At 56.2% G+C, this 26695-nt stretch overlaps 10 protein-coding genes across 10 annotated transcripts; 6 read left to right on the top strand and 4 right to left on the bottom strand.

The window, feature by feature from the left end:
• Positions 1 to 634: 634 nt before the first annotated feature.
• CCM_02565 (uncharacterized protein) lies at positions 635 to 2178 on the top strand (the record flags this gene model as incomplete). The annotated part of the gene is made up of 4 exons (XM_006667717.1): positions 635 to 770; positions 825 to 1960; positions 2010 to 2084; positions 2167 to 2178. The coding sequence occupies 4 exons, from the start codon at positions 635 to 637 to the stop codon at positions 2176 to 2178; spliced, it is 1359 nt and encodes a 452-aa protein (XP_006667780.1).
• A 139-nt stretch (positions 2179 to 2317) lies between these two features.
• CCM_02564 (uncharacterized protein) lies at positions 2318 to 3715 on the bottom strand (the record flags this gene model as incomplete). Its single annotated transcript, XM_006667716.1, has 1 exon — positions 2318 to 3715. One exon carries the CDS (start codon positions 3713 to 3715, stop codon positions 2318 to 2320), a length of 1398 nt encoding a protein of 465 aa, XP_006667779.1.
• A 184-nt stretch (positions 3716 to 3899) lies between these two features.
• CCM_02563 (uncharacterized protein) lies at positions 3900 to 4302 on the bottom strand (the record flags this gene model as incomplete). The annotated part of the gene is made up of 3 exons (XM_006667715.1): positions 3900 to 3935; positions 4019 to 4116; positions 4200 to 4302. 3 exons carry the CDS (start codon positions 4300 to 4302, stop codon positions 3900 to 3902), a joined length of 237 nt encoding a protein of 78 aa, XP_006667778.1.
• Positions 4303 to 4379: 77 nt separating this feature from the next.
• CCM_02562 (tripeptidyl peptidase) lies at positions 4380 to 6465 on the top strand (the record flags this gene model as incomplete). Its single annotated transcript, XM_006667714.1, has 3 exons — positions 4380 to 4584; positions 4649 to 5875; positions 5939 to 6465. 3 exons carry the CDS (start codon positions 4380 to 4382, stop codon positions 6463 to 6465), a joined length of 1959 nt encoding a protein of 652 aa, XP_006667777.1.
• Positions 6466 to 6807: 342 nt separating this feature from the next.
• On the bottom strand, positions 6808 to 7924 carry CCM_02561 (uncharacterized protein; the record flags this gene model as incomplete). Its single annotated transcript, XM_006667713.1, has 6 exons — positions 6808 to 6842; positions 6895 to 7098; positions 7147 to 7231; positions 7288 to 7412; positions 7463 to 7585; positions 7636 to 7924. The coding sequence occupies 6 exons, from the start codon at positions 7922 to 7924 to the stop codon at positions 6808 to 6810; spliced, it is 861 nt and encodes a 286-aa protein (XP_006667776.1).
• A 471-nt stretch (positions 7925 to 8395) lies between these two features.
• On the top strand, positions 8396 to 10430 carry CCM_02560 (tripeptidyl peptidase; the record flags this gene model as incomplete). The annotated part of the gene is made up of 3 exons (XM_006667712.1): positions 8396 to 10174; positions 10232 to 10368; positions 10391 to 10430. 3 exons carry the CDS (start codon positions 8396 to 8398, stop codon positions 10428 to 10430), a joined length of 1956 nt encoding a protein of 651 aa, XP_006667775.1.
• Positions 10431 to 10901: 471 nt separating this feature from the next.
• On the top strand, positions 10902 to 12051 carry CCM_02559 (uncharacterized protein; the record flags this gene model as incomplete). Its single annotated transcript, XM_006667711.1, has 5 exons — positions 10902 to 11190; positions 11263 to 11391; positions 11452 to 11661; positions 11729 to 11932; positions 11987 to 12051. The coding sequence occupies 5 exons, from the start codon at positions 10902 to 10904 to the stop codon at positions 12049 to 12051; spliced, it is 897 nt and encodes a 298-aa protein (XP_006667774.1).
• Positions 12052 to 12530: 479 nt separating this feature from the next.
• CCM_02558 (oligopeptide transporter) lies at positions 12531 to 15487 on the top strand (the record flags this gene model as incomplete). The annotated part of the gene is made up of 10 exons (XM_006667710.1): positions 12531 to 12782; positions 12832 to 13063; positions 13118 to 13323; positions 13381 to 13559; positions 13621 to 13817; positions 13877 to 14197; positions 14253 to 14399; positions 14462 to 14989; positions 15035 to 15070; positions 15123 to 15487. 10 exons carry the CDS (start codon positions 12531 to 12533, stop codon positions 15485 to 15487), a joined length of 2463 nt encoding a protein of 820 aa, XP_006667773.1.
• A 415-nt stretch (positions 15488 to 15902) lies between these two features.
• Positions 15903 to 16463, top strand: CCM_02557 (methylated-DNA--protein-cysteine methyltransferase, putative; the record flags this gene model as incomplete). The annotated part of the gene is made up of 1 exon (XM_006667709.1): positions 15903 to 16463. The coding sequence occupies one exon, from the start codon at positions 15903 to 15905 to the stop codon at positions 16461 to 16463; it is 561 nt and encodes a 186-aa protein (XP_006667772.1).
• A 388-nt stretch (positions 16464 to 16851) lies between these two features.
• Positions 16852 to 25749, bottom strand: CCM_02556 (uncharacterized protein; the record flags this gene model as incomplete). Its single annotated transcript, XM_006667708.1, has 1 exon — positions 16852 to 25749. One exon carries the CDS (start codon positions 25747 to 25749, stop codon positions 16852 to 16854), a length of 8898 nt encoding a protein of 2965 aa, XP_006667771.1.
• Between the last annotated feature and the right edge of the window lie 946 nt (positions 25750 to 26695).

Below are 26695 nucleotides of genomic sequence, written 5' to 3'. Positions count from 1 at the left end.
ATTTTATATAAAAATACTTATAAAAATACTGTATGTTAGATACTAACTAACCGTATAAAAGTGGGCTCAACCCTACCTTGCAAACTAAACACAGGTCGTCGTACGGAAATGCAATCGCAGAGGCTGTGATAAAAGTCTTGAAAACGCGGCCTCGGTCTGTGCGAGCGCCACAACATCTTGGGATGCTGCGCAAGCTCGACGCCAAGGTGGTCCACACCGATCCCTTTGTACCCTGTTGTGTAAAGACGAGACGATGAATCTGGGGCGAACGAATGCTGGCCCCAGTTTCCGCTTGACTGGCCACTACAGAGCGCCCAGGTGCATATCAGCCCAGGACTGGGATGGCTTCAGACAAGTGGCCACGGCGGAACGCTATCTGCGTGGCCACCACACACGGTCCAGCTGGCCTCCAATTGGGCACTGCGGGGTTGAATGTCCATTGTCGAAACTCACAAGGGATCCATTCGATCATCACCCCCAAGGTCGCCCAGTGGTCGGCTAGGCGTTTCTTGGAAAATAAGATTTGAGCATCGATTGACCATGACAGTTTAGGTCTGGCTCGGAACTAACAAAACGCCGTTGCCTCACGCACCGACCGTCCGATTTATTAAATCGATCATTGCGTTATGTCATTATGCATAGTGCAGAAATTACGGATGCCTCTGCAAAACTTGAAGAGCAACGACGACGAAACAGATTGGCCCAGCGAAGACGGCGTGAAAGTAAGTCCATGCCTGGTGCTGGCCACATTGAGCAAGCAACAGCCCAGGGTATCCCTTGGATTTCTACATAAAGCCAGAAAGACTAACTGAGAATGTTCGTAGGACAAAGGAATCGGGCTTCCATCTCCAATTCCACCGGAAACGACACGCTGCCGTCCAGCTTGTCCGAGGATCGAGATCAACAAGCGTCCGACAAAGCTTGGGAATTCGCAGTCGACACGACGTTTTTTGATCACTCGCTAGAGGAGCAAGACGAGGTTGTGGATGGATGTCTGTCCAGCCCTCCTCCTCTTAATGTCAGCATACACGCTGGCGCAGGACAAACCGAAGCCACAGATGTGGGAGACAGACCGGAACAAATCGCAAAAAGTCTTTTGGATAGACAGATAATGTCTGTCGATGCGAGCGGTCACTCGCCCACCATAGCAAGCGCTTCGTCCAGCCCACTGCATCAATTCTTAATGACCCTCCAGAAAGGCGATGGAGGTAGGCGACGCACCAACACGTCTGCGCTTGCCAACAATCTAACATTTTCAGAATTATCGCAAGATTCATACAGTCGGCTCCTGTCCATGCTTCCGCAGACGCAGCACGCACAAAACCATCGGTACGACGGGCCATGCAAGCTCCCCCAGCCGATGCCCGCATCCGACTATATGCACCTCGACAGCACAGCACCCGTCTGTTTCAGCACCAATAGCAGCTCGTCGGTGACGACGGGCAGCGGAAGCTTCTCGTGGCCGCGATCCGAGTCCCGCCCGGTGACCGCGGCGGGACCCCCCTCCAAGCAGGAGAGTGCCCTGGAGCGCATCCGCGAGTTCGTCGAGGACGCCGGTTTTGAGAGCCTGGAAAGCATGATGGCGGCCTACTACAGAGCCAACCTGAGCGCCACGGCGCATGGCGGGGCGCGACCCGCGCAGGCGGTCGGCCGCTCGCGCCGGCTGCGCAGCTTCCTGTCCGGCATCCACCGCAGCCATGTCGAATGGGGCGAGCAGGAACGCAGCGCGTACAGGGAGGAGATTGTGCGTGCGGCCGAGGAGATTTACGCAGATGAGCTGTCGACTATGGTGCACGCGGCGACGGAGACGAGCAGCAGCAAGATGCTGTCGATTGCCGGCTCGTCCAAGCCGACGGCGGAAACGAGTCGGGTGTATATTGCGCATCGCATCCAGAACCTCATCTCGGATCAGGATATTCAGGATTTTATGCGAAAGGACCGGCAAGAGCTACAGGACACGGTAAGAAACTCGCTGCTCTACTTGGCATATGTCGCTAACATGGCTGCAGGTGGCAGAGACATGGTCGCTCATCACGCAGCTCGTCCAGAACACGGGGCAATCACCTCAGCAAAAGGCCTCGAATGCATGTATCATACTTTACCTTCTTACCTCACCGGCAATTTGAATCATGTAAGGAGGATTTGAATTCAGTGCAGATATACTAGTTGGCAACCTAGTTCACTCTATGGTACCGAAAATACACTTTGCTGGCAGCAGCAGAACAAAGGGAAATTGTAACTTGCTTATTGGACACGTCAATACAAAAAAAATTGCTAAATCAGAGCTGCTATGGAACATCCACTTGGTAAATCCACACTATTTTGAAGCCAAAGAGTCTTCTGACTTGGTCAGCTTTTGGGACTCGTCCTCGGCATCACTCGACTCGTCATCCGTCTCCTCACCAATGGTGAAGTAACGATGAGTCTGCGCGTTTTGCTCCATCTCTTCATACTCGGCACGCTTCCGGGCAGTAATTTTGGCTCTGCGCCAGACAAACAAAGCGAGTCCCGAAAACTCGAGGACAATAAAGGCGGCGGCCAGGGCCATGATGACGCGGGGATAGCCCCTCATCGTCATACCGAGGAGGAGATTGCCAGAGGCAGCGACCATGACACTACGGCCTGTCCATATATGGCAGTGCGAGATCCAGGTGCGGCGACGGATCTTGACAAAGTCCACATGGTGCTTGTATCCCAGGTAGGACTGCACAAAGAGCACGCCCACAATCGTCAGGCCCAGAATCTGGTGAGTCGTGTTGATTCGTTTCTGGAGGGAAATACCCACGCCCATTCCAGCCAGTATCATGGTCGCAGCGGTAAGCTGGATAATCCAATGGTACGTGAAGGATCTGGGGCTGCCGGATCTCATGGCCACGACGCCGCCCGGGATAAACAAGAGAAAAGCGGCAGCCATCAGACTTCCGTGGACATGGAGCGCACGATTGTTCATCGTCCACTTCTTCATGGCATCGACGATGCCACCGGCCAAGATGTCTGGCTCTTCCGAGGCGGCATAGGCCGCGACGCCGTGGCGGATGTAGGGCACCGAAGGCAGCTGGGGCACCTTGCTGGTGGCGTGGTCCATGTTGACGTAGAAGCGGCCCCAGCCGCCGTTGCCGGCGTGGTGCTTGTGCATCCGGAGATGGGCATCGTACGTGAAGACGTCAAACTCCTGCGCGTCGTTCCACGCCCAGATGAGCGGCTGGGACGTGGCGGCGGCCGAGATGCGCGCGCCCGGCCAGCGCGTGCACGAGTAGCACACGAGCGACACAATGGCCGTGACGGTGCCGGCGGCCGCATCGTCCAGCCGCCAGTCGGACCGGAGCACCCGCAGGTCGCCGCCCCCGAGCTGGTCCCGCGTGACGAGCGTCGGCTGCGAGTGGCCCTCGGACGCGCGCACGCTGACAATCGGCGGCTGGCCGGACGCCGGGTCCCCGTAGACGATGACCATGAGCGAGCCCTTCATCTCCTCGCCGAAGCCGACCGCCGTCCAGCCCTTGGCGGAGCCGAGCGCCCGTGTCGCTGTGAATGTGAGGTAGACATTGTGCGCGTGCGTCGACGCGTTGCGGTGCGCGGTGAAGCTGCTGCAAAAGTCGACCTGGCCGGACGCGTGGCCAAACTTGCAAAACTGGGCTGGTTCGGCGGCGCAGAGCGCGATGAAGAAGAAGAGCAGATTCCAGAATGGGAACATGCTGGTACGGTGCTTGCGGTGCATCGGAAAGGAGATGGGCACGCAGTGGAAGCGACGATGATTTGCGTCGACACGATGAAGGCTATTTTGCAGTATACTTGCGAGTAGTGTCTAGATTCTCTTGCCAACGTTACAACATCATGGATTTTTACAAAAAAAACTCGTATCTCGGCTCTTGTAAAGGGCCTGGAGCCTGGAACGAGCCTGACTACGTGGCTTGCATCTGCGCAAGCACAGGGGGACGCTGTGGGACGGGATAAGACTTGCGGGCGCGGCTTTGCCGTCAACTTCACTGAAAGCTGTCGCATTATCAAACTGTCAACCTACAAGGCGCTGCAGCGGCCGTGTCTCTGACGCAATTGTCATGGTATGGTGACGTTTTACAGCAGTGGTGACGGTGCTCGACAGGGCGCCCCCAAAGCCCACTGAGACAGTGACACGGCATGACAATGCATGCACCAGTGCAGATGATGACACAGATGAAGAAGTTTGACACATGGAAAATGACCACGATTGGGCATTCTTGTTCCTGGGAGGAGAGGAGAGGAGGGCAAACGGACTTTCACGAGAGCGTGGCTGGGAGCTGCCGGGTATGTTGTCTTGATTGACATGGTTGCAGCAAGCGTACACTGAAGGGTCGAGAAAAATCATCACCGTCTTTCAGCAACCAAAAAAAGCAACAGGAAAAATGATGAGACGGCTGCTGGTTTTTGCTGGCCTGTTCGCCTACTGCTGTGCGCTCCCGGCTCAAGGTCGCATCACCGAATCATCCGCTATCCCTCCGGCTTGGAGGAAGCTCCGGCCCGCGAGCGATGCGGCCACGGTCAATCTGCAAATTGGTGTCAAGCATGATGAGGAGACGATGAACGAGCTGAAGTGGCGGCTGTATGAGGGTATGTTTTCTGGTTCCTTTGGCATCGCTTCGCATAGCTAACAGGACCCTTCTGTTTTCGTCAGTCTCGGACCCGAGGAGCCACAGCTATGGCCGCCATCTTGGCCGCGAAGAAATGGCCGCCCTTTTCAGAGCTCCAGACGAGGCAGTCGCGTCTATTGAGCGCTGGCTGCTCTCCAGCAACGTCACCAGCTTTACCAAATCCGCCGGCAACGACTGGATCACGGCGTCGCTGCCCGTGCGGCAGGTGGAGGAGCTGCTCCGATGCCGCTACTTTGAGTTTGAAAATGTGCACGACGGCACGGTCCTGGTCCGGACGACGGAGTGGTCGCTGCCCGCCCACGTGGCGCCGCACGTCGACGTGGTGCAGCCGACCGACGCCTTCTTCCGGCCGAAGCCGTCCAGCCGGTACGGCGGCCCGCCGCCGCCCGACTGGGAGCAGCAAGGGCGGTTGCCGACCCACGCAGAGCTCGTCGAGGAGGACGTCCTCGACCGCGGCCATCTAGACGTACCCACGATAGACGAGCTGCCGGAGAACCCGAGCGTCGACGACGCGTGCAACCGGCTGGCCGTGACGCCGCTGTGCATGCGCGTGCTCTACGGCACCTTGTCCTACGCAGCCCAGTCCGCGGCCACGAACCGCATGGGCGTCGTCAACTTCCTCGGCAATAACAACAACCGGTCCGACATCCGGCGGTACCTGGAGCTGTACCGGCCGGACGCGGCGGCGGCCGGCGCGGCGGAAGCGTTCGACACGGAGCTCGTCGCGGGCGCTGACGACCGGCAGACCCCCAACACGGCGGAGCAGTTTGCGCGGCACATGGGGCTCGAGGGCGCGCTCGACGTCGAGACGATGCTCGGCATCGGGCACCCCACGCCGCTGACGACGTGGAACGTCGGCGGCCAGCCGCCGTTCCGCGCCAGCGCCGCCAAGGTGCGCAACGGCAACGAGCCCTACATGGAGTGGCTGCACCACCTGCTCGCCCAGGAGCACCTCCCGTCCGTCATCTCCGTGTCGTACGCCGACGAGGAGCAGACGGTGCCGGAAGCGTACGCCAGGCGCGTCTGCGCCGCCTTTGCGCAGCTCGGCGCGCGCGGCGTCAGCGTGCTCGTCGCCTCGGGCGATGAAGGCGTCGGCAAGGACGGCTTGTGCGTGACCAACGACGGCCGCAACGCGACGCGCTTCATGCCCGCGTTTCCGGCGTCGTGCCCGTATGTGACGGCCGTCGGCGCGACGCGCCACTTTACACCCGTGATGGCGGCCTTTGACGGGCGGTCCGATTTCGTCACCGGTACGTGGGAGCCCCGGGTCACTCGTACCATGCGCGTCTTATGCTAACAACAAGAGGGTCCAGGCGGCGGCTTCAGCGAGTACTTTGCGCGCCCGTCGTACCAGGACGCGGCGGTGGACGGGTACCTGCGCGGCATCGGGGCGCTCCACGACGGCCTGTATAATGCGGGCGGACGCGCGGTGCCGGATATCTCGGCGCAGGGCTACCACTACACCATCATCTACAACGGCACGGCGCACCTGCTGGACGGCACGAGCGGCTCGGCGCCGACAGTGGCCGCCATCGTGGCCCTGCTCAACGACGCGCTGCTGGCGGAGAAGAAGCCGCCGCTGGGGTTCCTCAACCCCTGGCTGTACGCGGCAAAGTCGGGGCTGCGCGATGTTCTGCACGGCGCGGCCACGGGCTGCAACACGACGGGGTTCCCGGCGGCACCGGGCTGGGATGCGGCCACTGGACTCGGGACACCGGTACGTATAGGACTCGAGAAGAGATGGGCGCTCATTGCTGACATGTTCCAGTGGTTCCCGGAATTGAAAGATCTGGCCCTCGCTAGGAGATCTCGCTGGGATCATCCGTGGTACATTGTATAGGTAGATGGCGGGCGGGTACATCGTTTGCACAGTTCCTAGTAAATTTAGGTAGTCATTGGTCGGCGTCAATAGACACAAGTGATTAGCACCTCAAACTAGGGCGCTTGTACTTTTATTCTTGATTTCGTAAGTCATTTAAATCTTTGAGAAAAAAGACGTAAGTTTTGATAGGACTTGAATACTGTATGCCCCTTTGTCAGTATCGAATCCCGCCAGTCTCTGTGGGATGGCAGCGGCCAGCGGCCCTACGGCGATGGCATCACCAGGTTGGGCAATACACCTTGAGCAATATACGAGGAGAATGAAAGGAGCATTTATTCAAGCCATAAAATAACAAATTCACTAATGATGGTGGTCTTGATCCTTGTACGCATATCCTGCTGGGGTCAATAACAGCACTGTAGAGTACACCATCAGTAGGTTGCATACCTTTTGTTGGGTGGATGAGCCAGCCTGGCTTCATCATGTCGACACTCCGCTTCCGCGTCCAAGCGTCGAGCTTCTCCCAGTTGGCGCACTGGTGTGTGGTCGAGTTGGCAATAGGCACCATGCGGTCGTCGCTCCACTGGTACGTGATGATGCCAATGTCGGCGAGGCACATGACGGACTGTCGGAGGAAGTCGAAGCAGTGTTCTGTCCAGAGTTAGCGCGGGTGAAGACGAGCCGCATGCATGCGCATACCTTTGTGTAGGCGATCTGCCTCGGCCTGGGCCGCCGTCTGGTTCTGTCGGTAGGTTTCGGGGTATGTGTACTGCCAGAGCCGCTTCTGACCGATTGCAGACGTGTTAGTCGCAGTCGTTATAGGGCAGGGTTGGAACGTACAAGGCAGTGAAGCTGGTGGTACACGTTGAGCGTTCCGAGATAGCCACGTCCTTCGGGGTCGGCGACGGCAATGTCCTCACGACCCAGGCGGGCAATGATTTCGGGCTCGATAATGATGTTTTCGTCTGCACAATTAGCCATCACTTCCTGGGGAGTGAGGGGAGCCGAAACGTACAGTTGATCAAGTCGTGCCAGTTCTTTGTAATCTCCTCTCGCGGAAAGCCCGAGAACGGGCCGTCGGAGAAGCTATTCTCAACAAAGGTGTGTTCCGCCCACTCTATGGCCCCGGACGCGGGTGCTTTTTTTTTATTAGCACTTGAGCTTGGACTCCTCTTCGATTCAACATACACTGGATAATCTGTAGCCCGTGTCTGCGCAGCTTGGCCAGCTCGGCCTGCATGCGGAGGGTGGTGCCGAGGTAGACAGCGAGGAGGATGAGGTGGGCGGCCAGGAAGCTCATCCACCACCGCCTCTGCGACGACGACTTCCGGGCACGCACGTTGAGAATCTCCTGCTCGTCGAGGAAGGAGTCGCCGCTCTCGGAGCCGTCGACGGTCTTGCCGCCGCGGATAACGGCGGCCTTTTCCATGGCGGCCCGGTCAAAGAGAAACGGCAGCTTCTTTTTGGTGAAGAACATGGTTGGCAGCACGGGCTGAATTCTGATGAATAGGTGAATAGAGAAGAATGGACAGAAAAATTAGAAGAACCAGAGAATTTCGCCAGATAGCAATGGAAGAGCTGGTCCCAACCCAAGTGGCGGTTTGTTGTAGCCGACGACGGGCGGCTGTAAGCCCTGCGCTGCAGCCATGACAATGCTTGTGCCGGTGTTTCAGAGGGCTGACAGCGGGCGTTTTGGAGCGGTGACAGGTGGCTTGGGCTTGCTGTCACATCACTGTACAATTACAGGCGCGCTCTTGCAAGTTACAGGGCATCACGGTTCTCTAATTGCCGCTGGGCGTGGCAATAGTGCCAATGCTACGCATGCAAACCGCCGTCTCTAACCACTGCTGCCACTGTATCGGGCGACGGCGACATTGGGGGAGGCTGATCAACTCTCAACAAGACGGAAACGACGATAATTTATTCTCGCTTCAGAAAAACAGCAAAAATGCCAAAGAACTGGCCGCTGTGGCTGCTGCCCGCCAGCCGATTCTTCCGCCCCGAGAGCACCCATGTGCTGCAAGAGTCTCACCCGGCGCCCGACGACTGGGCCCGGCTCGGCCGCGCCGACGCCGAGCACCGCTTCCAGCTACACATTGGCGTGCGGCAGGGCAATTTCGCGGGCCTCGAGAAGCGCCTGCTCGAGATTTCGGATCCCGCGCACCAGAACTACGGCGCGCATCTCTCCGCCGCGCAGGTCCGCGCCTACACGGCGCCGACCGACGAGGCCGTCGCCCGGGTACACGCGTGGCTGGCCGCCCACGGCATCGGCGCGGCGGAGCTGCGGCACAGCCCGGCGCGCGACTGGATCAGCGTGCCAAACATGACCGTCGCCCGGGCGGAAGCGCTCCTGCGGACCGAGTACCACGTCTACCGGCGCGCGACCGCCAGCGTCGTGCGCGCCACGCAGTGGTCGCTGCCGGCCGACGTGCACGGCTTCGTCGACACGGTGCATCCGACGAGCGCGTTCTTCCCCGTCCGGCGACGCGCCGCCACCGGGCGCACGTCGCCCGCCGGATCGGACGCCATCATCGACGTCGCACACCCGCCGCCGGACCTGACGCCCGAGCAGGCGTGCAACGAGACGGCCGTCACCCCGCTCTGTCTGCGCGTCCTGTGCGGCACGCTCAACTACACGGCGCGCGCTGCAGCCAGCAGTCGCAACGCCATGGCGCTGTGCAACTTTTCCGGCGAGTTCAACAACCGCACCGACGCGCGGCTGTTCCTGCAGACGTACCGGCCCGACGCCGCCCCGGCCGCCGACAGCTTTGGCATCGTCGAGATTGCCGGCGGCGTCAACCGGCAGGGCCCGTCCACGCAGGCCCAACTCGACCACGGCGCCGGCAAGGAGGGCGGCCTGGACGCGCAGGTGCTCCTCGGGCTCGGGCACCCCGTCCCGCTCGTCACGTACACGGTCGGCAGCGGGGCGCCACCGCCGTGGACGCCGGACCCGTCGGCGCCGACCAACGACAACGAGCCATTCCTGCTGCTCATCGAGTGGCTGCTCGCGCAGGCTCTGCTGCCGACGGTGCTGAGCATCTCGTACGCCGACACCGAGTACACGGTGCCGGCGTCGTACGCGCGGCGCGTGTGCGGCGGCTTCGCGCAGCTCGGGGCGCGGGGCGTCAGCGTGGTGCTCGGGTCGGGCGACTGGGGCGTCGGGCGGCCGGCGCAGTGCCACGACCGGCGGTCCGGCGGCCGCCGGTTCGCGGCGCGGTTCCCGGACGGCTGCCCGTGGGTGACGTCGGTGGGGGCGACGCGCGGCGTGCGCCCGCAGGTCGTCGGGTACAACGAGGATAACCACTTTGTCAGCGGCGGCGGATTCAGCGAGTACTTTGCGCGGCCGGCGTACCAGGACGGCGCGGTGGCGCGGTACCTGGCGCGCCTCGGGCAGCGGCAGCACGCGGGGCTGTACAATGCGCGCGGCAGGGCGTATCCGGACGTGGCGGCCATGGGCACGCGCATCGTCACGGTGTGGGACGGGCGGCAAAAGGTGGTGGACGGGACGAGCGCGTCGGCGCCCGTGTTCGCGGCCGTGGTGGCGCTGCTGAACGATGCGCGGCTCGCGGAGAAGAAACCGCCGCTGGGGTTTCTGAATCCGTGGATCTACGCGGTCGGCGACAAGGGTGGGTTCGTGGACGTGGTGAATGGGAGCACCACGGGGTGCAATACGACGGGGTTTCCGGCGATGGAGGGCTGGGATGTGGCCAGCGGGTTCGGCACACCGGTACGTTTTTGGGGAATAGGTTTAAGGTTTTGATCCGCTGCTAATTGTGTCTACTAGTGGTTTCCGAGGTTGAAAGAGTTGGCGACACTTGATGGGCCTACTCATGGTGGTCTGGCGGAACCTATTCCAACGGGAACAGCACCGACTGGGCCTGTTGTAGCGGATTCGGGTGCTGAAAAGTCTGAAAAGCCATGGTATATACCATCATGGCTGCAGTAAACTACAAGCATTCTTATTCTTCAAGTACAACTGTTAATTACCAGCTCGCTTTCGCAATAGTATTAACTACAAGCAGTCTTCAAGTAGAATTTTTAAATACCAGTTCGCTTGACAGTATGTCTACAAATTCTTCAAGTAGAAATCTTAATTCCAGTCATTCTACGCAATCGCTTGCAAACTGTAGATGACCAATTCAGCCCTGCCCGGGCTGCCCGAGCTGCCCGGCGCCCGTATCTGGCCATTGTCTCGAAATGGACAGCAAGTCGGCCAATGCTGCAACCTGATTGGCCGCTGTCAAGTGACTTGACGCACAGTCACCGTGACCGTCACAGGAATTTAAAGCCGCACCCCCTCCATTTTATACACGCACGCCTTTGCCCTGCGTAGCTTTGTTTGTCTGTATTCGTAATTCCCAGGGTACGATGAATCTCTACGCCGGGCCGTTGCAGCTGGCCTTTACACTTTTCCTCCCTTTATTTTTTATTTTTTTTGCAAATGCCAACACCAAATGGCGGCCACTTTCCAGTACGCCAAGCAGTACAGCTGGTCCAAGATCAAGCGCGCCGACTTTCGGCCCGTGCCGACCGAGGATGGCGAGGAGGAGCGCGTCTCGAGCGAGCGTCTGCTGGAAAAGGGCTCGCCGCGCTGCCCAAGCGCGCCGGAGCCGCAGTCCATCTGGCGCGACCGGACGTTTCTCCTCGTCCATAGCGCGCTGCTGAGCGTGTATCTGCTGCTCCTGGCTCTGGTGGCGGCGAGCAAGAGCACGTCTTGCTCGGGCGTGCCTGGCGTTGCCTATTGTGCGTCATGAAATTGCGAAATAATTGGGGGAAAAATGCTGACGTTCTTTTTTTCTTTGCTTGTATTTATAGCACCGGCGGCAAAGGTCATTGAGTGGAGCGATACCAAGTTTACCCTCGAGGACCATATTCAGGATTCAAGCATCTACTCGGGCCCGCCGTCTGCGGAACTCGACAAGGCCTGGCACGATTTGCTAAACAGTGCGTCTTTGCATTGCCATACTTGGGAAGAAAAAAAATCGGAAGCTAATGTTTCTTCAGGCCAGAATGTGCGGGTAGAAGGCAAATACTTTAAACACCACGGCCGCGAAAAGATTGGCGTCGCCGTGCCGGGCACCAGCGACTACATTGGCACGCTCAACGTCTTTCACGAGCTGCACTGCATCAAGCGCCTGCACCAGTTCATGTATCCCGACTACTACTTTCCCGACTTTACGCCGCACCAGCTGGACATGAACCGGCTGCACAACGGTGAGCTTTTGCGCATGCCCCGCTGCATCTGCCCTCAGGAGAAAGCTTCTAACGCGCGCTTCAACAGAGCACTGCCTCGACTTTTTACGCCAGTCGGCCATGTGCCACGGCGATATTGGCCTGATTACGTACATCTGGCGGCCCGACAGCCGCCTGCCCGTCGTCAACTCGACGTCGCATCAGTGCGTCAACTGGGAGAAGCTGTACGCCTGGAGCGAGGACCGCGCCGTCGACATGCTTAGACCGGGGTGGCTGGTCCACCCGACAAAGGGTAATGCTGGCAATTGCTTCGAAATTTTGATTATCATACTGACATGGTCGCTAGGCGTCGTATACCCGGATGGCGAGGGGGACCGGATCGGGGCCATTGACAAGGAGCTGCACCACTGATGGTGTACGTTTGTTGTATAATTGATCAAAGCTTTAGACTGTCAGTTGCAGTTTAGCTGACATAATCTTTGTGATAGTCCAATATTTAAAACTGCCGGTTGTAGTCGCCGAGAGAGTCTAATTTTTTGTCGGAATATCTGAAATGTCTCGTGTATTTTGACCGACAGAGCCTCGGTCTTTTTCAAATATTCAAGCATAATTCTCGACATGCGAAAATGAAATCAAATACCAATAGCGGGCGCAGCCCCCTGTAATTCAAACAATTCAGATACAGTGACTGCAAACTGTCATACATTCACCAGCGGTGCAGTAGCATGACAGACGACCTGCACAGCGCCCACCCATGCCGTGTCGCCGCCTTTCCAGCGAGCCGAGCTTCTGCAGCCATCCGCCGATCCCTGCTTCCCTTTCCATTTTCATTTTCTTGATTCTGTTCTTCACCGTTTCGTTAATCTCAATCCCTTCCAAGCACGCGCAACATGTCTTCCAGAGAGAGCACCAGCACCGACAGCGACGAGACCCGCGTCGAGGCCCCCGCCACCGTCCACACTCCAGACCCGTCATCTTTGCTCGATACATTTTTGCCTTTTCCCGATATACCGGCCTCTTCCGGCCATATTCTTACTCTGCGAGCCTCTGTCGTGGGAATCCTCTGCGGCGTCCTCGTCAATGCCTCCAACATTTACATTGGTCTCCGCGCCGGCTGGACCACCTCGGCCAATGTCCTCGGCGTGCGTCTTCTTCTTGTACCAATTTACAGCATCGTTTAACAGCCTGCAGGCCATTGTCAGCTTCGCCGTGTTGAAGCGCTCGTCCTCGTCGTTTGGCCCGCACGAGAACAACATCGCGCAGACCATGGCGACGGCGTCAGGCGGCATGTCCAACGTCTTTATTTCAGGCATCCCTGCCCTCTACCAGCTCAATCTGCTGACAACGCCCGCCCGCGACTTTGTCCGTCTGGTTATTCTCACCACCATTGGCGGGTACTTTGGGCTTCTCTCCATCGTTCCTTGTAAGCCCCCCCCCCCAGCCTGGCTTGCAGAGCAACACTTCTCACGTTCTATAGTACGCACGTTCTTCATGGAAAAAGCGGCCAGAGACTTGAACCTCGTCTTCCCTTCTTCGTTTGCCACGGCGGCCACGATTCGCAGCATGCATTCGGCCGCGGGCGGGGCGGCGCTGGCGAGGGACAAGATGAAGTGGACGGTGGTTGCTTTTCTGGCCGCCATGGTGCTGCGCGTGGCTTCCCTGTTCCTGCCCAATGTGCTTTGGGTGAGAGCGCGGCATAACATCTCGCACCGATGACGGCTGCTAACTTTTCTGTAAAAGAACTGGCATGTATTCACCTGGATCGCCAAGGCACGCATCGCCCAGACAGTGACCCGATTCGCCGTCGCCGCAGAGAGCTGGGGCTGGGTGTTGGAATGGTCGCCCGCCATGATTGGCTCCGGGTTTCTCGTCGACTTTGGCGTCGCCTGCTCCTTTTTTGCCGGTGCCGTCTGTGCCTGGTAAGACAGCCCGCACACATCAACGGCCGCAAAACGTTGGTAACTAACATGGCCCGTCAAGGGGCCTGCTGGGACCGTACCTCGTCGCCGTCAACTTGGCCTTTGGCGAGCCGAACAACAGCACAGAAGCAGCAGCACTGCCGGGCCTGGTCTCGTATACGGCCATGTCGGATCCGTTCTCGAGCGCCGAGTATCCGAGCCCTCGGTACTGGCTGCTGTGGCCCGGCGTGGCGTGTACTCTCGCCGTGGCCTTTTTAGGTATGAAATCCTGGTCAGTTTCGGGCCTGTAAGCGGCAGGTTATTGATACAATCTGTAGAGCTGCTGTGTCAGTCGAGTAAGATTTGGTCGCTCGTCTCGGCCGCAATCACGGGTTGGCTGCCGCCGCTCCTCCGACGCAGCACAGATGCCATCGAGTATACCGTGGTCGAGCAGGAGCCAGATCAGCTCGACGAGAAGCCAGTGGCGGCGAGAAACGACATTGAGCTGTGGATGTGGCTTCCGGGTCTCCTCGTCGTCATCGTCGCGGCACTGTTGATTTTGCGTCTCCAGTTCAGCATGCCGCTCCTCGAGGCGGCCCTGGCCTTGGTCCTGGCTCTGTCCATGTCCCTGATCGCCATACAAGCTACGGGTGCTACTGGTGCGTTTGCCTAGTCTCCAATGCACATTGATTCTTTGGCCAGCTAATCATGCAGATACGACTCCCATCAACGCAATCTCCAAGGTCTCGCAGATTGCTCTCGGCACCATATCACGGGCGTCGGGGGCGTCGGTCGAGGCGGCACAACGACTGAACCTGGTGGGTGCCAGTCTGACCAACATTGGCGCCTGTCAAGGCTGCGGTATGTTTGCATGGGCGGTTCCTTGAGGATTCGTGATGTCTCCTTGCAGGCAACTGACGCAGCGACAGATTTAATGGGCGACTTTCGCGTCGGTTTCTTGCTTGGCACGCCGGCCCATCTCCAGTACGCGGCGCAGCTCATCGGCACGCTCGTTGCCTCCCTCGTAGCGCCAGCTATCTTCCTCCTCTTCGCCACGGCCTATCCGTGCATCCTCGCCGGCGACGCCAGCACATGCGACTTTCCCGCGCCCACGGTGGCGGCGTGGCGGGCCGTTGCCGTCGTGGCCAGCGACCCTAATCCCTCGATCCCGCCCTCGAGCGTGTACTTTTCCGTCCTCGTGGCCGCGATTGCCAGCGGCCTGGTCATTGCAAAGCATCTGGTGTGCCGCGCGGGCTATGCGTGGACCAAGCCGTACTGGCCCAACATGATGATCTTTGGGCTGGCATTTACGCTCCCGAACCCGCAGACGGCTACCACCATGATGGTTGGTGCCGTGGTGGCGGCTGTGTGGCGGATCAAGAGTGTCAAGAGGTTTGAAATGTATGCGTTTGGAGTGGCGGCTGGATTTGTGGCTGGTGAGGGTATTGGCGGTACCATCAACTGTGGCTTGTCAATACTAGGGCTTGCGTAGCTAGGCGTCATTGGTACCCGATCACTCATGAAATGCCATGGTATGTTGCAACATCCGTTTACTTTTATATTTTGTGTACAATAAACGCCCAGACAGCACCAACCGGAACTCCCAGAAGTCAAAACACTGCAACGAGACCACGTACCCTAGAGACTACAGAGCTGCGAAGCCCATCAAGACGTTACGTTCTAAGAACCGTAGACTGCAGCTCACAGCTGCATTTCGTTTCATCCCTACAGCGACCCAACGGCAAATCCGCATTGAGAAAGCCCTCGAGCGTGCAGTTGAAGTTGTAGGGCGGGTTGCGGCAGAGGGTTGCCAGGTCATTGTCGTCGCAGACAAAGACGTACTCAGCGGTCGAGAGAAACGCGATGGCGCTCTCTTGGGGGGTGAATTTTGCCATGACTGGGAGATACAGGACATGGAAAAGGATGATTGCTGGTTTGGCATTGGGTGAGTGAGACGGTGCAAGCAAGCGGCGATGCGGATGAGCCTACCGGTACTGGGACGCATGTTGATCGGCTTCGGGGAGAGTCCTAGAAAAAATATGGACCATGTAATCGAGGTGCTACGTAGATCTTGGACAAATAGAGATGGCCCGTCGCGAATGGCAAGTAGCAACTGATGGGGAGGAGATGCTGATGCACGACGCCAACATCAAAAGCAACACCAAAAAGACGGCGACAAAATTCACGCTTAGAAATCCACTTGGCGGCGCGTCGCAACTCAACATTGAGAGCAACCGTGCATGACGCGTTTCCAATTGACTCATTCAAGAATCTCACTTTTTTATACATCTTTACTCTATATATATCACCCTGCCCTCCCCCCATCTTCCATAGCCGTCTTCCAACTCACCTACCTCCCTCATCATGGCCACCCGCATCACCATGTACACGCCCGCCAACCCGCACGGCATCACAACCACCACCACCATCCTCCCCTCCTCCTCCTCCCTCACCACGTCCGAGGCCGCCCTCCTCACGCCCTTTCAGCAGCGCGTCTTCCACCTGCTGCAGCAGATCCCCGCCGGCCGCGTCACCACGTACGGGAGCATGGCCCGCGCCCTGCGCACCTCGCCGCGCGCCGTCGGCAACGCCCTCCGCAACAACGTCTTTGCCCCGCGCATCCCCTGCCACCGCTGCGTTGCCGCCACCGGCTACGTCAACGGCTACGACGGCGAGGTCGTCGAGAGGTCGACCTTTTGCGGCGCCGCCGGCGGTGCGCGCGTCGCGGGGAAAGCCTCCCAGAGCAGGGGTACCAAGCCGCCCGGTGTGGCCGCGGCCAAGAAGCTGCAGCCGCCGTCGGGGACGAATATACAGAAAAAGTTGGACCTGCTGAGGGAAGAGGGCGTCGAGTTTGATGACAGAGGCATGCTTCTGAACAAGCACAAGGTCTTGTTTGATGGCCCGTGGCATGTCCTCACTGAATAAGGACAATCCGAGTTGTACTGATCTTTTGGGAGAAGAAGAATATTTTTAATCATTATATTGTGTATCAACATGACAAACACGACTTGCTGAGTAATTATGTATGCGTGTTCCTGAGACCGCCAATGCCCGCGGCCTGATACTGTAGGATAAATCAGACAAATAAAACAAAATAAAACAACAACGAATGTGCGCTGAAAAGAAGCGTAACAAATATCAACACCCTCTCCAGGGCGCCGCCCAACCTTCTAAAGATGGAGATAAAACTCAAACATAAAAGATGACCATGTCTGCGTCCATGCAACGTGTATAGCCCACAACGCCAAATTCAACCCTCCACCATCCAACTTTTCATGTCCAAATCTCCCTCTCCATCTCCCTCTCCCACCCCCTAGCCCGTCTTTGTCCGGCCTTGCGCCCAGCTCAATCGCTTGCTACGGGGGCTCTTTTCCTCGTCGCCCGACTCGTCGTCTTCCGTCTTGCCCGAGCTCTCCCTATGATTCTTGCGTCCAAACAGGCTCATTTTGCCCTTGAGGCCGCCCACGCCGCCGCTCTTACGCCGTCCCTCGCCCGGCGCCTGCGTCGCGCTCTCCGCATGGCCACCTGTCAAATTACTCGCGCTCGTCGCCGGCCGGCTGTCCCCCGACGGAAGATTCCGGAGCAGCCGCCGGTGCGACGAGCCCGGCACACCCCCGCTAGAAGACGGCCGCAGGTACTCGATCCCCAGTCCAAAGCCGCCACTGCCCTCGGCGTTTCTCCCCTCTACCGGCGTCGGCGGCGTCATGGTCAGGAACGCGGGAATGTTTCCGCCACCCGCCGTTTGACTGAGGCCGCTGATGCTGCTGCTGCGGCTATCCGAGCGCTGGAACGGCATGATGCTGTTGTGGGTGCTGCCACGCGACTGCGGCGGCGATCGGGAATAGTCGACCGGAGACGCGCCGTACAGGCTGGACGAATCGTCGCTGTCGTTGATGCTGCCAGCGTACGTTGACGCTGCTCCGCTCGTGGTAAGAGGAGCAATCAGCACCGAGCTGTTGGCCATCTCGCGCAGTTTGCTTCTCTGCTCAGCGTTGGGACGGTGCTTGGAGAACTTGTTGCCGATAATCGCCCCCGTGTGCGAGATGAGCGCCTTCATAACCGCCTTCTTCAACGCTAGGGCAAGGTCCAAATTCGACCACGTCTTATTCTGCCATTCCAGCGTCGGAAGCCTAAACACAAAGTCGTGCACGTCTTCAAAGTTGCGCTGATCTTTGCCCTTGTAGCTGAGACACAAGACCACCGATGGCATCTTGATGTGTGCAAAAGTCATGTAATTGCTGGCACGATCCATCATCTTGGTAAGATCATCCGATTGCTTGGCATTGTCGACAACCTTCTTGCTCTTGTTGAAACGTGACGTCTTCTTAGCCTCCGACCCTCCACCGTCCTTAATGGAGAGGCCTGTTGGAGCTCGCCCAAGAGCGCCCGGCCGTCCAGATCGTAGTGAATCATGGGAAGACTTCTTAACGAGCGTCTTGCCAGTTCCGCTGGACCGAAACAGGCGGAAGCCGCTCTGGCTCTCGGTAGAGTGCACACTCAACGCCTTGTTGGGCTTTGGGTCTTCCTCAGGTCCGAGCGAAGAGAGCGTAGGGCGAAGTCGCAACTCCAGCGACCCAGGACGCGTCGAGAAATTGGACTCCTTGTCGGCCGTCAATCCACCCGGCGTCCCTACTCTACCTGTTGAGCTTGCAAGCGACTCGCTATCGTCATCGTCGGCTTCCGTTTTGATTATGGCCGGCGTCTCGTGCTTGCCTCCAGAGGACCTTTCACCGTCCATACCAGGGAAAATGTACTCAAAGAGACGTTGCCCAGCTTCTCGCTCCAACTGAACCTTGATTGGGACGAGATTCACTTCGAATCTATCCATTACTGGAATGCCAGCGATAGCCTCAAGCATATGCCAGTATACACGAATCATGTCCTTGTTTCCATCCTTGGTTTTGCCATCGAGATACGGCGCAATAATCTCCGGATACGTTGCGTCCTTGAGTAAGTTCAGTCCGAGAATCTTTTTGACACGAATCAGATTCATATGCGACCCATCCGAGTTGTCGGTTCGGTCGTATTCAATGTCCTTCAGCTGCATCTCCACCAGTGGCTCATTTGTATTCTGCATGAGATGCCAAACAATCTCACGAGCTGCAATGCTCCACTTGACCAACGGTGTCGAATCTGCATTCACGTCGTATTTGCGCTGAGACGTTGTAATAGCCTTCATCAAAAAGAACAACTCGTCCTCACACGCAGCCAGATCACGCTCCAAGTACAGCCGCTCTTCCCAGCCTCTTTTGTCAAGGTACTTGGAGTACACTTGGAAGTGCATCTTGATTTCTTCCAGCTGCTTGATCCTCTCCTGCAGTTTCATCACCATTGCCGGTGCCCCGCTGAGGTCGCTAAAGTCCGATGCCAACATGATCTTTTCCAGTCGCTCACTTCTCGTCTTTTCAAGCGGTTCGCTGTACATCAGCAAGTCGAGCACGATAACGTACATGGCATAGTATTGCGACGAATTGCAGAGTGCGCGGACTTGAGGGAATTCAACCCAGAGATTATCTGTCCTGGACTCTGTTGCTTGTTCGTCCGAATTGCCATTCTCTTCCGTGCTAACCTCCGCGTTGTACTTCAAACGAAGAGTGTTGTATTTGTCATATCGAAGCATTGCAGACGTCTTCTGGACCACACGTTTGAAGCCAAAGGGGTCTGCTTGGAAGTCAAACATAATTTCCATGGGAACCCATGGTGGCCAAGCTGAGCCACCAGGCGTGCCATATCTGCTTCCGGCATACATGGACACCAGGTGAGTCTGGAACCATTTCTGATGCGTGACAAAAAATTGAGTGCTGTCCATATTGACGAGAAACCTGCGTTGGATCAGGCCGCTGACAGTATCAGAGATGCGGTCCTTGTCCATGATTTCCACAACCTTGAGCTCCATACCCTTGGCAGTGATAAGAACCACATGCTTCTTGTTCTTCTCACTCTGCAACTGGATCTGAGGCGCGATAAGCCGCACATGGTAACTGTTCTGTGGGCTAAAGTCCTTGGAAATACCAAATTCGAGATCTTCAATGGTGCCGCTGATGGATCCATCCTCATTGGGCAGAAAATTGGACGTGGCAGAGAATCTTCTTCCATCCTCAAGGATGCTTCTAATGCGGTCCTCCAAATCCTGGGGCGCTTGCTTTCCGTTGTGTGTATCTGGGGTGGAGTTGGCAGCTGGCGTCGCTGGAAACTTCGACGGTTGACTGGTGGTCTTTGTTTTGTTTTGCTCATCCACCATGTCCAGAATAAATTTGATTGCACGTCGTGAAAGGTAGTAGACAAAACCTCGTCTCTGGCCGTTTTGGTGAATGTAGCGCAACACAATGTTCCGGAGCAGGTTGTTCCATTTCAGCTGCATGTTATGAATGACAAACCGATTATTGAATTCACTTTCAAAGTGAGATGTGGTCGGGATGTCCATGACTTGCTCCTCACTGCTCGAGTCATCCGGCGACGGGCCACGGTCAGTATACAAGGGGGAAAAGTGGCAGCCACTGCCTCGAATCTTGGTCCGAACTTGCTCCAGCATGTTCTCCAGAAACGCCTTCTTATCCTTGAGAACGACGGTGTGTCGTTTGAGAGCCTCGCAGTCATCGACAAGGTTGCTTTCCTTGGTTGGAGCCTGCACAAGCTTCAGTTCAGCCTCGCCGACGTTACGCGAATGAGACAGCATTTGAAGTTCCAATTGATCAAGCCGCTCTTGTATCAGCTCCATTTGGACCTTTTTGTTGTCATCTTCTTGGCTTAGTAGACAAAAGTGAGTCGGCTCGTTTCCAAATGGACTGGTTCGGGTCGGATCGCCTGAGATGACTCCCCCAATATCTGTCTGCCGGAAGTATGTGAATCTTGGAGCGTACGCCAAAGGAAGAATTTGGGTGTCGGGATGCGCCTCCGTTGGCAAAATCCAGTCTAGCTCAACAAAATCGTCCATATCAATCCAACTCAAGTCATCGTCAGGGATGGTGAAGTGAGATAAATCAGGCTTATCATCCTGGTCCGTAATCAGTGATGAAATGGAACCCTTCTTAATCGCTTCAGTTGTGGTGCCCTTCAAGCTTGCCGATACCGCGCGGATATCTGCAGCTGCGAGATCTAGGTGGCCGGCGTGGATTTTGATGCCCGACGTCCTGCTAGGAGAGTTATTTGTTTTCGCCAGGGTGTTGAATTCCTCTCGCCGCTGATGCAAATCGAGCATAAAACTGTCGAAACGGACTTTCAACCCTGTAGCCGACACAGCTTCATTTTGGGCATAGTCTTCTGCATCCTTATGCTTGTAAATATGGCTCAAGAAAAGGGGCGCGAGCAATATACTATACTTGACTGTAGCCAAATGTCTGCCAAACTTTTTGCTACTCTTCTCTCGACCAGGGAAGAGATTGCCTTGCCTAATAGGAAGGGACATGGGTTGGCTAAAGAGGCCCCACCAGGTGAAGAAGTGCGTGAAGAAACGCGGCGATAGATGAATGGTGTTGTAGCTTCGCGATGGCACCGGATTTGAGGACATCCATTCGCGGTCGACAGGGGCTCGTACAGCGATGGACAGATGGATGTGGCGACTCCTGAAGCCGCGGAAAGCGTCATAGGGAAGATCTCCCTCGCTGTGAGCAAAGTGTGGGTTCTTCAGCACAACATTGTAGTGCGGAATAAAATCGAAGCTGCGGTGTCCGTTTTCGATCTCCTTTTCGAATACCAAACCAGCTAGCCACTGTACTTTGCCCGAAAGTTTCATAATGACTTTTTTGAACGCTGTCGCCTGTCTTAGATTGTCTTCGGCTAGATGGCTGCCATCCTCGATTCGTCTTCTGGCCGATTCGCGGACTTGGTGACTATAATCAGGTACAGCCAGCACATACTCTCCACTGTCTACCGTCATGAACTGTTTCGGATTGTCGTCTGCATTGATATTCCAGCGAACGTCATTGCGCCAGCACATGAGGAAACCAGCACCATTGCCAGTAACCTGGTAAGGGTCACGAGTTCCCTTGAGCGCCAGGTGTACATCGCCGTCGCCCTTCCAAGCCGCGTGAATTCGCGAATGAAAATTCAGTCTTAATTTGTCCCAGAAACCGACCCTCTCGGATGGGTCAATAGGGGGCTTAGTAAACGATTCGATGGCCATCATCATGTCTTGAATGGCGGGTTGGTAGCAGGGACTCCATGTAATCCGGGTAGGCAAAGCTGTATTGATGTCCATCGCGACATCTGTGAAGGACTTGACTGGTCCCATCGTTCGTCGTACCTCGATTGCAAAGCCACCTTCGTTAGAAGCAGTAGGGTCGCTGCTCTTGGGCGGCACGACATTGACACGAACTCGTCTTGTAGATTCGATACCACGGAATTCTTCGGCCAACACAAAGTTTGTTTTCAGAGAGACAGAGGGCTGTCTTGAGGATTGGCCAGCCTTCAGACACGGTATGTGCAGCACTGGAAGTGGGTAGTCTCGTAAGCTCACCCTAGCCTCGTTCATGTTGATTGCAATGTGCATCGGGACTAGGAGGCCGTATTTCGTGTCGCGGGGCATCCCCTTGCCGACATTGTAAAGGAAATCCGGTAGGTCTTTCATGGCAAATGTAGGCTTGTCGATGACTACGTGAAGATCGGAAATCATTGTAGACATGAGGGCTGGCCGCGGGGGTACCTCCAAAATATTCTCGGTTTCTTGAATGTCATCAGGGAGGTGGTTAGGTCCCCAGAACGTATCTCGAAGCTCGCGAATGCTCTCTTGTGACATTCGGCATGCTTGGTCGATCCGCTTCTTCCATGACTGGGCATTGAACATGTCCAGATGGGCGCGAGCATCATTTTCACTAATCTTTGCGTCGCCACTGACGGTCCGATTGCCACCTTCTGGGTCGTAAGTAGGGATACCGGCCCGACGCGGGGAGCGTGCTCTACGATCATGGCGATAAGGGTCTGCACTGCGGTTTCGGAACCAAGATGTTGAGCTATTGTCGACCCGGCCGCGCACGAATGTGGATCGAGAGCGGAGTTTGCTACCGCCTCGTCGTGCTTCTTCCTCTTGGACTTTCTTGATTTTCAGGTTGAAAGCCTCTTCACGAGCTAAGCGCTGTACTTGCTCTTGGCGCCCAGCGCGGTATATCATACCCAGCTTCCACTCAAAGGCCCCGTCTTCGATTTCGAACAAAAAGTTGCGCGAGCGAACAGCGATCTTTGGAACACTCTTCGGTCCTTCAGGTTTCTTCTCGAGGATATACTCGTTGGTCCCAGTCTTGAAGCGATGGTGAAGTTGCTGAACGGACTTGACAACATTGACGATATTGTCGCTGATGCGAGCGACAATTACTTCGTGGGGCACCGCGATTCGAATTGCATCGGTAGAGATGTCAATGAGTCGCTCTTCAACAACAGGTCCGTTTGCTGTCTTATGCCTAGTTTCTCGTAAATCAAGGCGACCGGTTTTGATGCCAACCATGCGGGCCCAAACATTTGGCATTCTTGGAGGCTGGACATAGAGGCGAATAAGAGTTGACGTCATATACGGTGTAGACCATCTGTGTCGTCCCGCCTCCAACCCATAAATACGCAGCATGATAAGGGGGTCATGAGGTAGCTCGGCTTTGAGCTGCACCAGCGCAGCCTTGACATCCAGGATGACCAATTCCGGCGGCGCGGTTGATGAATCTGCGCCGGAACGGCTTGGTGGAGCGAGGCGATTTGCTCTAAAGGGTGAGGGTTCATGCGCTCGTGGAGCTTCTCGTCCGGGCCTCATAAAAGCCTTCTTCAGGGTCAGTGCAGCGACACCGACTGAGTAATGACGAAATAGTGAATATTGCATCATTATCGTGCGCACTGACACCTGCACGTTAAACATGGGGCCATGATTGTCGCTTGCTGCGGAAAGCAGGACCTCGAAACGAGGAATATTCACGAATGGCTCGACCTCCAACCGGTCTATATCCTCCATAATTTGGGCCTCGAGACCCTTGACGTTGAAAGACAGCCTTCTTCCATCGCCGTGTGTTTGACCCTTGCGTCTGATACGCGGCGAAGCGGATGGTGTGATGTCCGAGTCGGACTGCGTGATAGATCTGCTATGAGTTCTTCTCCTGGGCAAACGACGGTGCAGTCCATCTAAGCGGTGAGCGCGATACTCGGCGGCGACCGTGTCGAGGTGCAGAGATACGCCACGAGTGTCGTCTGAAATATCTTCGTCGATACCAGCAACTTCAACATTAAAGTCTTTTGCTTCAAGATGGCAGCGAAGAAGCCAATCTGGTGCTCGACGCAGGAGATTCCTATGCTTGACGCTCTTAGGAGTAGCTCGCTTCTCAGGCTCAACATCCATGCGGAGTTGACGAATGATTTGATGAATACCATCGGTGATTTCTGGTCGCACCATGCTGACCGCCATGGAGGAAATGACTCCATTGATTTCGACAGATACATCAGGATTGGCGGCAAGATGTACTTTGAGTTCTGTGGCTTCTGTAGTAATCAGGTTGAATCGTTCTCCGGAGTGGGTATGGTAGTATAGCTGGTGCGACTGGATACGCATAGCACCATCCAAAGAATAATGCATGTCCTCAAGCGGAGAGTGGGATGACTCGACGTCGAGGGAGATGGACGATATGGACGATATGATGAGATCAAAGTCATCGGGATCATCGGTCTTTTCGAGCGTCTTGAGTTTTATGCGGATAACAGGCTCATGTAGCGAAAACTTCATATTAGCTTTAGGCAGGAACCGTGACATGAGGCTGCTGCGGGTATCGCGAGTCGCTTTGGGGGATTTTGGTCTCGGTTGCAGCAATGCAATCAAGAGTGGGAGATGTGCGGGATCAAGATCAACGGAAGGTGAGGTGACGACAGAATTGGCGAACAAAATATTAGCATTCTTCTCCTCCACGCTATCATGGTCTTCATCTGATAGCTGCACCGTTTTGGAGGGAAGAGTCGTGCGAACCGTTGTCGTAGCCATCGGAATGTACAAGAGGCGCTCCGGTCTTCCGTTGCCGTCGTCGATACCAATAGACAGAGAGAGCGCCGCAGCCAGTCCCTCGTGAGCAACGTCCGTGGGGGGAAAGTACATTCTGTGAGAAGGCGACTTTGGATCCAACCTGTGAAGATCGACACCAAATTCCTTCATAGAAGCACTGACCAAAACTGGCTGCGCGTTTGGTTGCACCGAGCGCGCTCTCTTGTTTATGCTGATGAAGCTGACAGCAAATTGGATCTCTTTGATTCCATGGAGAATAGAGTTGAAGAAATCGTGGGATCCTCGTTTGGCTTGGGGAAGCTCCTCGCTACCTTCGTCCTTTTCTTCAATGTCTGATCGCTGCCGCAGGGTCCGAATGGAGATGTCGGCGGAGCCTTTGGGTTCGTAGAAAGTGGCCCGTCTGCGGCATCGATGATAATGCGAGATGCAAAGCTCCAAGTCATCGTATGGAATGTGAACACGCCCAAGTTTGAGTGCGACGGTGGCATCACGTAGGCCTTCCCTTGAATGGTGAATGAAGCCATGCACCTCAAGAAGCGCATTGTCCAGAATTTCCAGCGACTCATTTCCATCCGCTGTGAAGAGAACGCTGCGGACGGTCACAATCCACTCAGCTTGGTGGCCGTGCTTGTAGTATGTCGACTTTTGATGAAAGAATCTGGCGCGGTCTACCTTCTTGTTTCGCGTGTCGACTGCCAGAGTAATGCTACCGACCTGAATATTGCCCACATCGACAACGTGAATCGTAGAGTTGGTCGCAACGACGTCAATCATTCGTAGCCATTTCACCATTCTGTGTATTCGCTTGATTTTGTCTTTAATTTTCGATAGCTGTTTCCAGGGATCGCGTCGTGGATCGGTATCTTCATCGCGTCGCATCGGACGGCGCTTCGCAGGAATAGAGCGCTCGGAAGGCTCGGACTCGGTACTTGTCGCGTTCGCTTCATCGGTGCCCTGGGGAGATTTGTTTCCCTCCAGCTCCTGTACGTTGAGAGTGACTACAAGCTCGTTCAAGACGACACTTAGCCATGTAGGTTGCGCAAAGGTCGGGCGATGGATGTGGAGGCCCAGACTGCGAATCTCCACCGTACAGCCATCCTTAGGGGTGTAGGCGAGTCTTCGCAGGGACAGGTATCCTACTCGCTGAATGGATATGCCGGTGAGGATTCGAATGACAGCAAAGAGGACGAAGGACGACAGGTACACGAGGACGACGAGGCCGAGTAAAAAGGTCGGGTTTAGGAGAGCCATGGTTGTGCCGCCCCGTTGCTGACCAGCGGCGCAGAGTTCCGTCTGAGATGTGTTAGTTGTTGAAAAAGTTGGCAACTGTAGTTGGCAAGTATGGAAGACGAACAGTTTGGCGCGAGTTACCTGGTAATCCGCCCAGAACACTCTAACAAGCTTGAGTCGTAGCGCGAGCCATTGCGGAGGCGGACAGTTGGGGGCGACTTGGATGGGAAGACGGGAAGTCACGGTTGTGGAGATGAAGTTGTAGAATCGAACTCCCGAAGCTACCGATCGAGGTTTCGTGTGCCGGCGCAAGTGTAGGGAGGTGCAACGAAGAAGGTTGTCGATGGAGCGCTGATCCCAATCGTTGGAGTAGCTGCCTACTAGGTGCAGGAGAATACTGGGCGTCTCCTCTTTTAACTGACGGTTCGGCGCGGCTAGAGAATGTGGGTAGGCCTGCCTAGCTGGGTAGTTATTATAGCATACGCCAAGCTGCCAGAAATTCAGCGGCCGATTGTTGTTCTGGCGCGCAAGGCTGGCGACTGTTGGGAATGGTGAGGGCGAAAAGAAACGAGCTTGGTGGGACTTATCCGGAGTGCTTGTATTAGCTGGGTGAGACGGCATGGAGGGAGGGTTGGACTTGGAGGCTTGACTTGGCAAACTGGGGTAACTACCTACTGGTCTGAAGATAGGGACTAGGTACCTGTACAGTGGCTGCATGAATGAAAACCCGGTGGGCTAAAAATGCCAAAAATCGGGCTAGGTGATGGCTTTTAGCGGCCGGAGGGGGCGGATACAGTGTCAAACTGCCCCAGGCCGCTATAACGATGACGTGTGGCGTGTTGTGAAATTGGCTCAAATACAATGTGGCGCTGAGAAAAATACCAGCACCCAGTTTATTTATTTACTAATACAGTGCATATGCGATGGCATGGAGATGGTTTCTTGTCCGTAGAGCAAAAACATCGTG

The sequence above is a fragment of the Cordyceps militaris genome, assembly GCF_000225605.1.
Source record: "Cordyceps militaris CM01 unplaced genomic scaffold CCM_S00002, whole genome shotgun sequence".
NCBI lineage: Eukaryota > Fungi > Ascomycota > Sordariomycetes > Hypocreales > Cordycipitaceae > Cordyceps > Cordyceps militaris.
The sequence above is the reverse complement of the archived record's forward strand: the minus strand, read 5'-3'. Positions and strand labels throughout refer to the sequence as shown.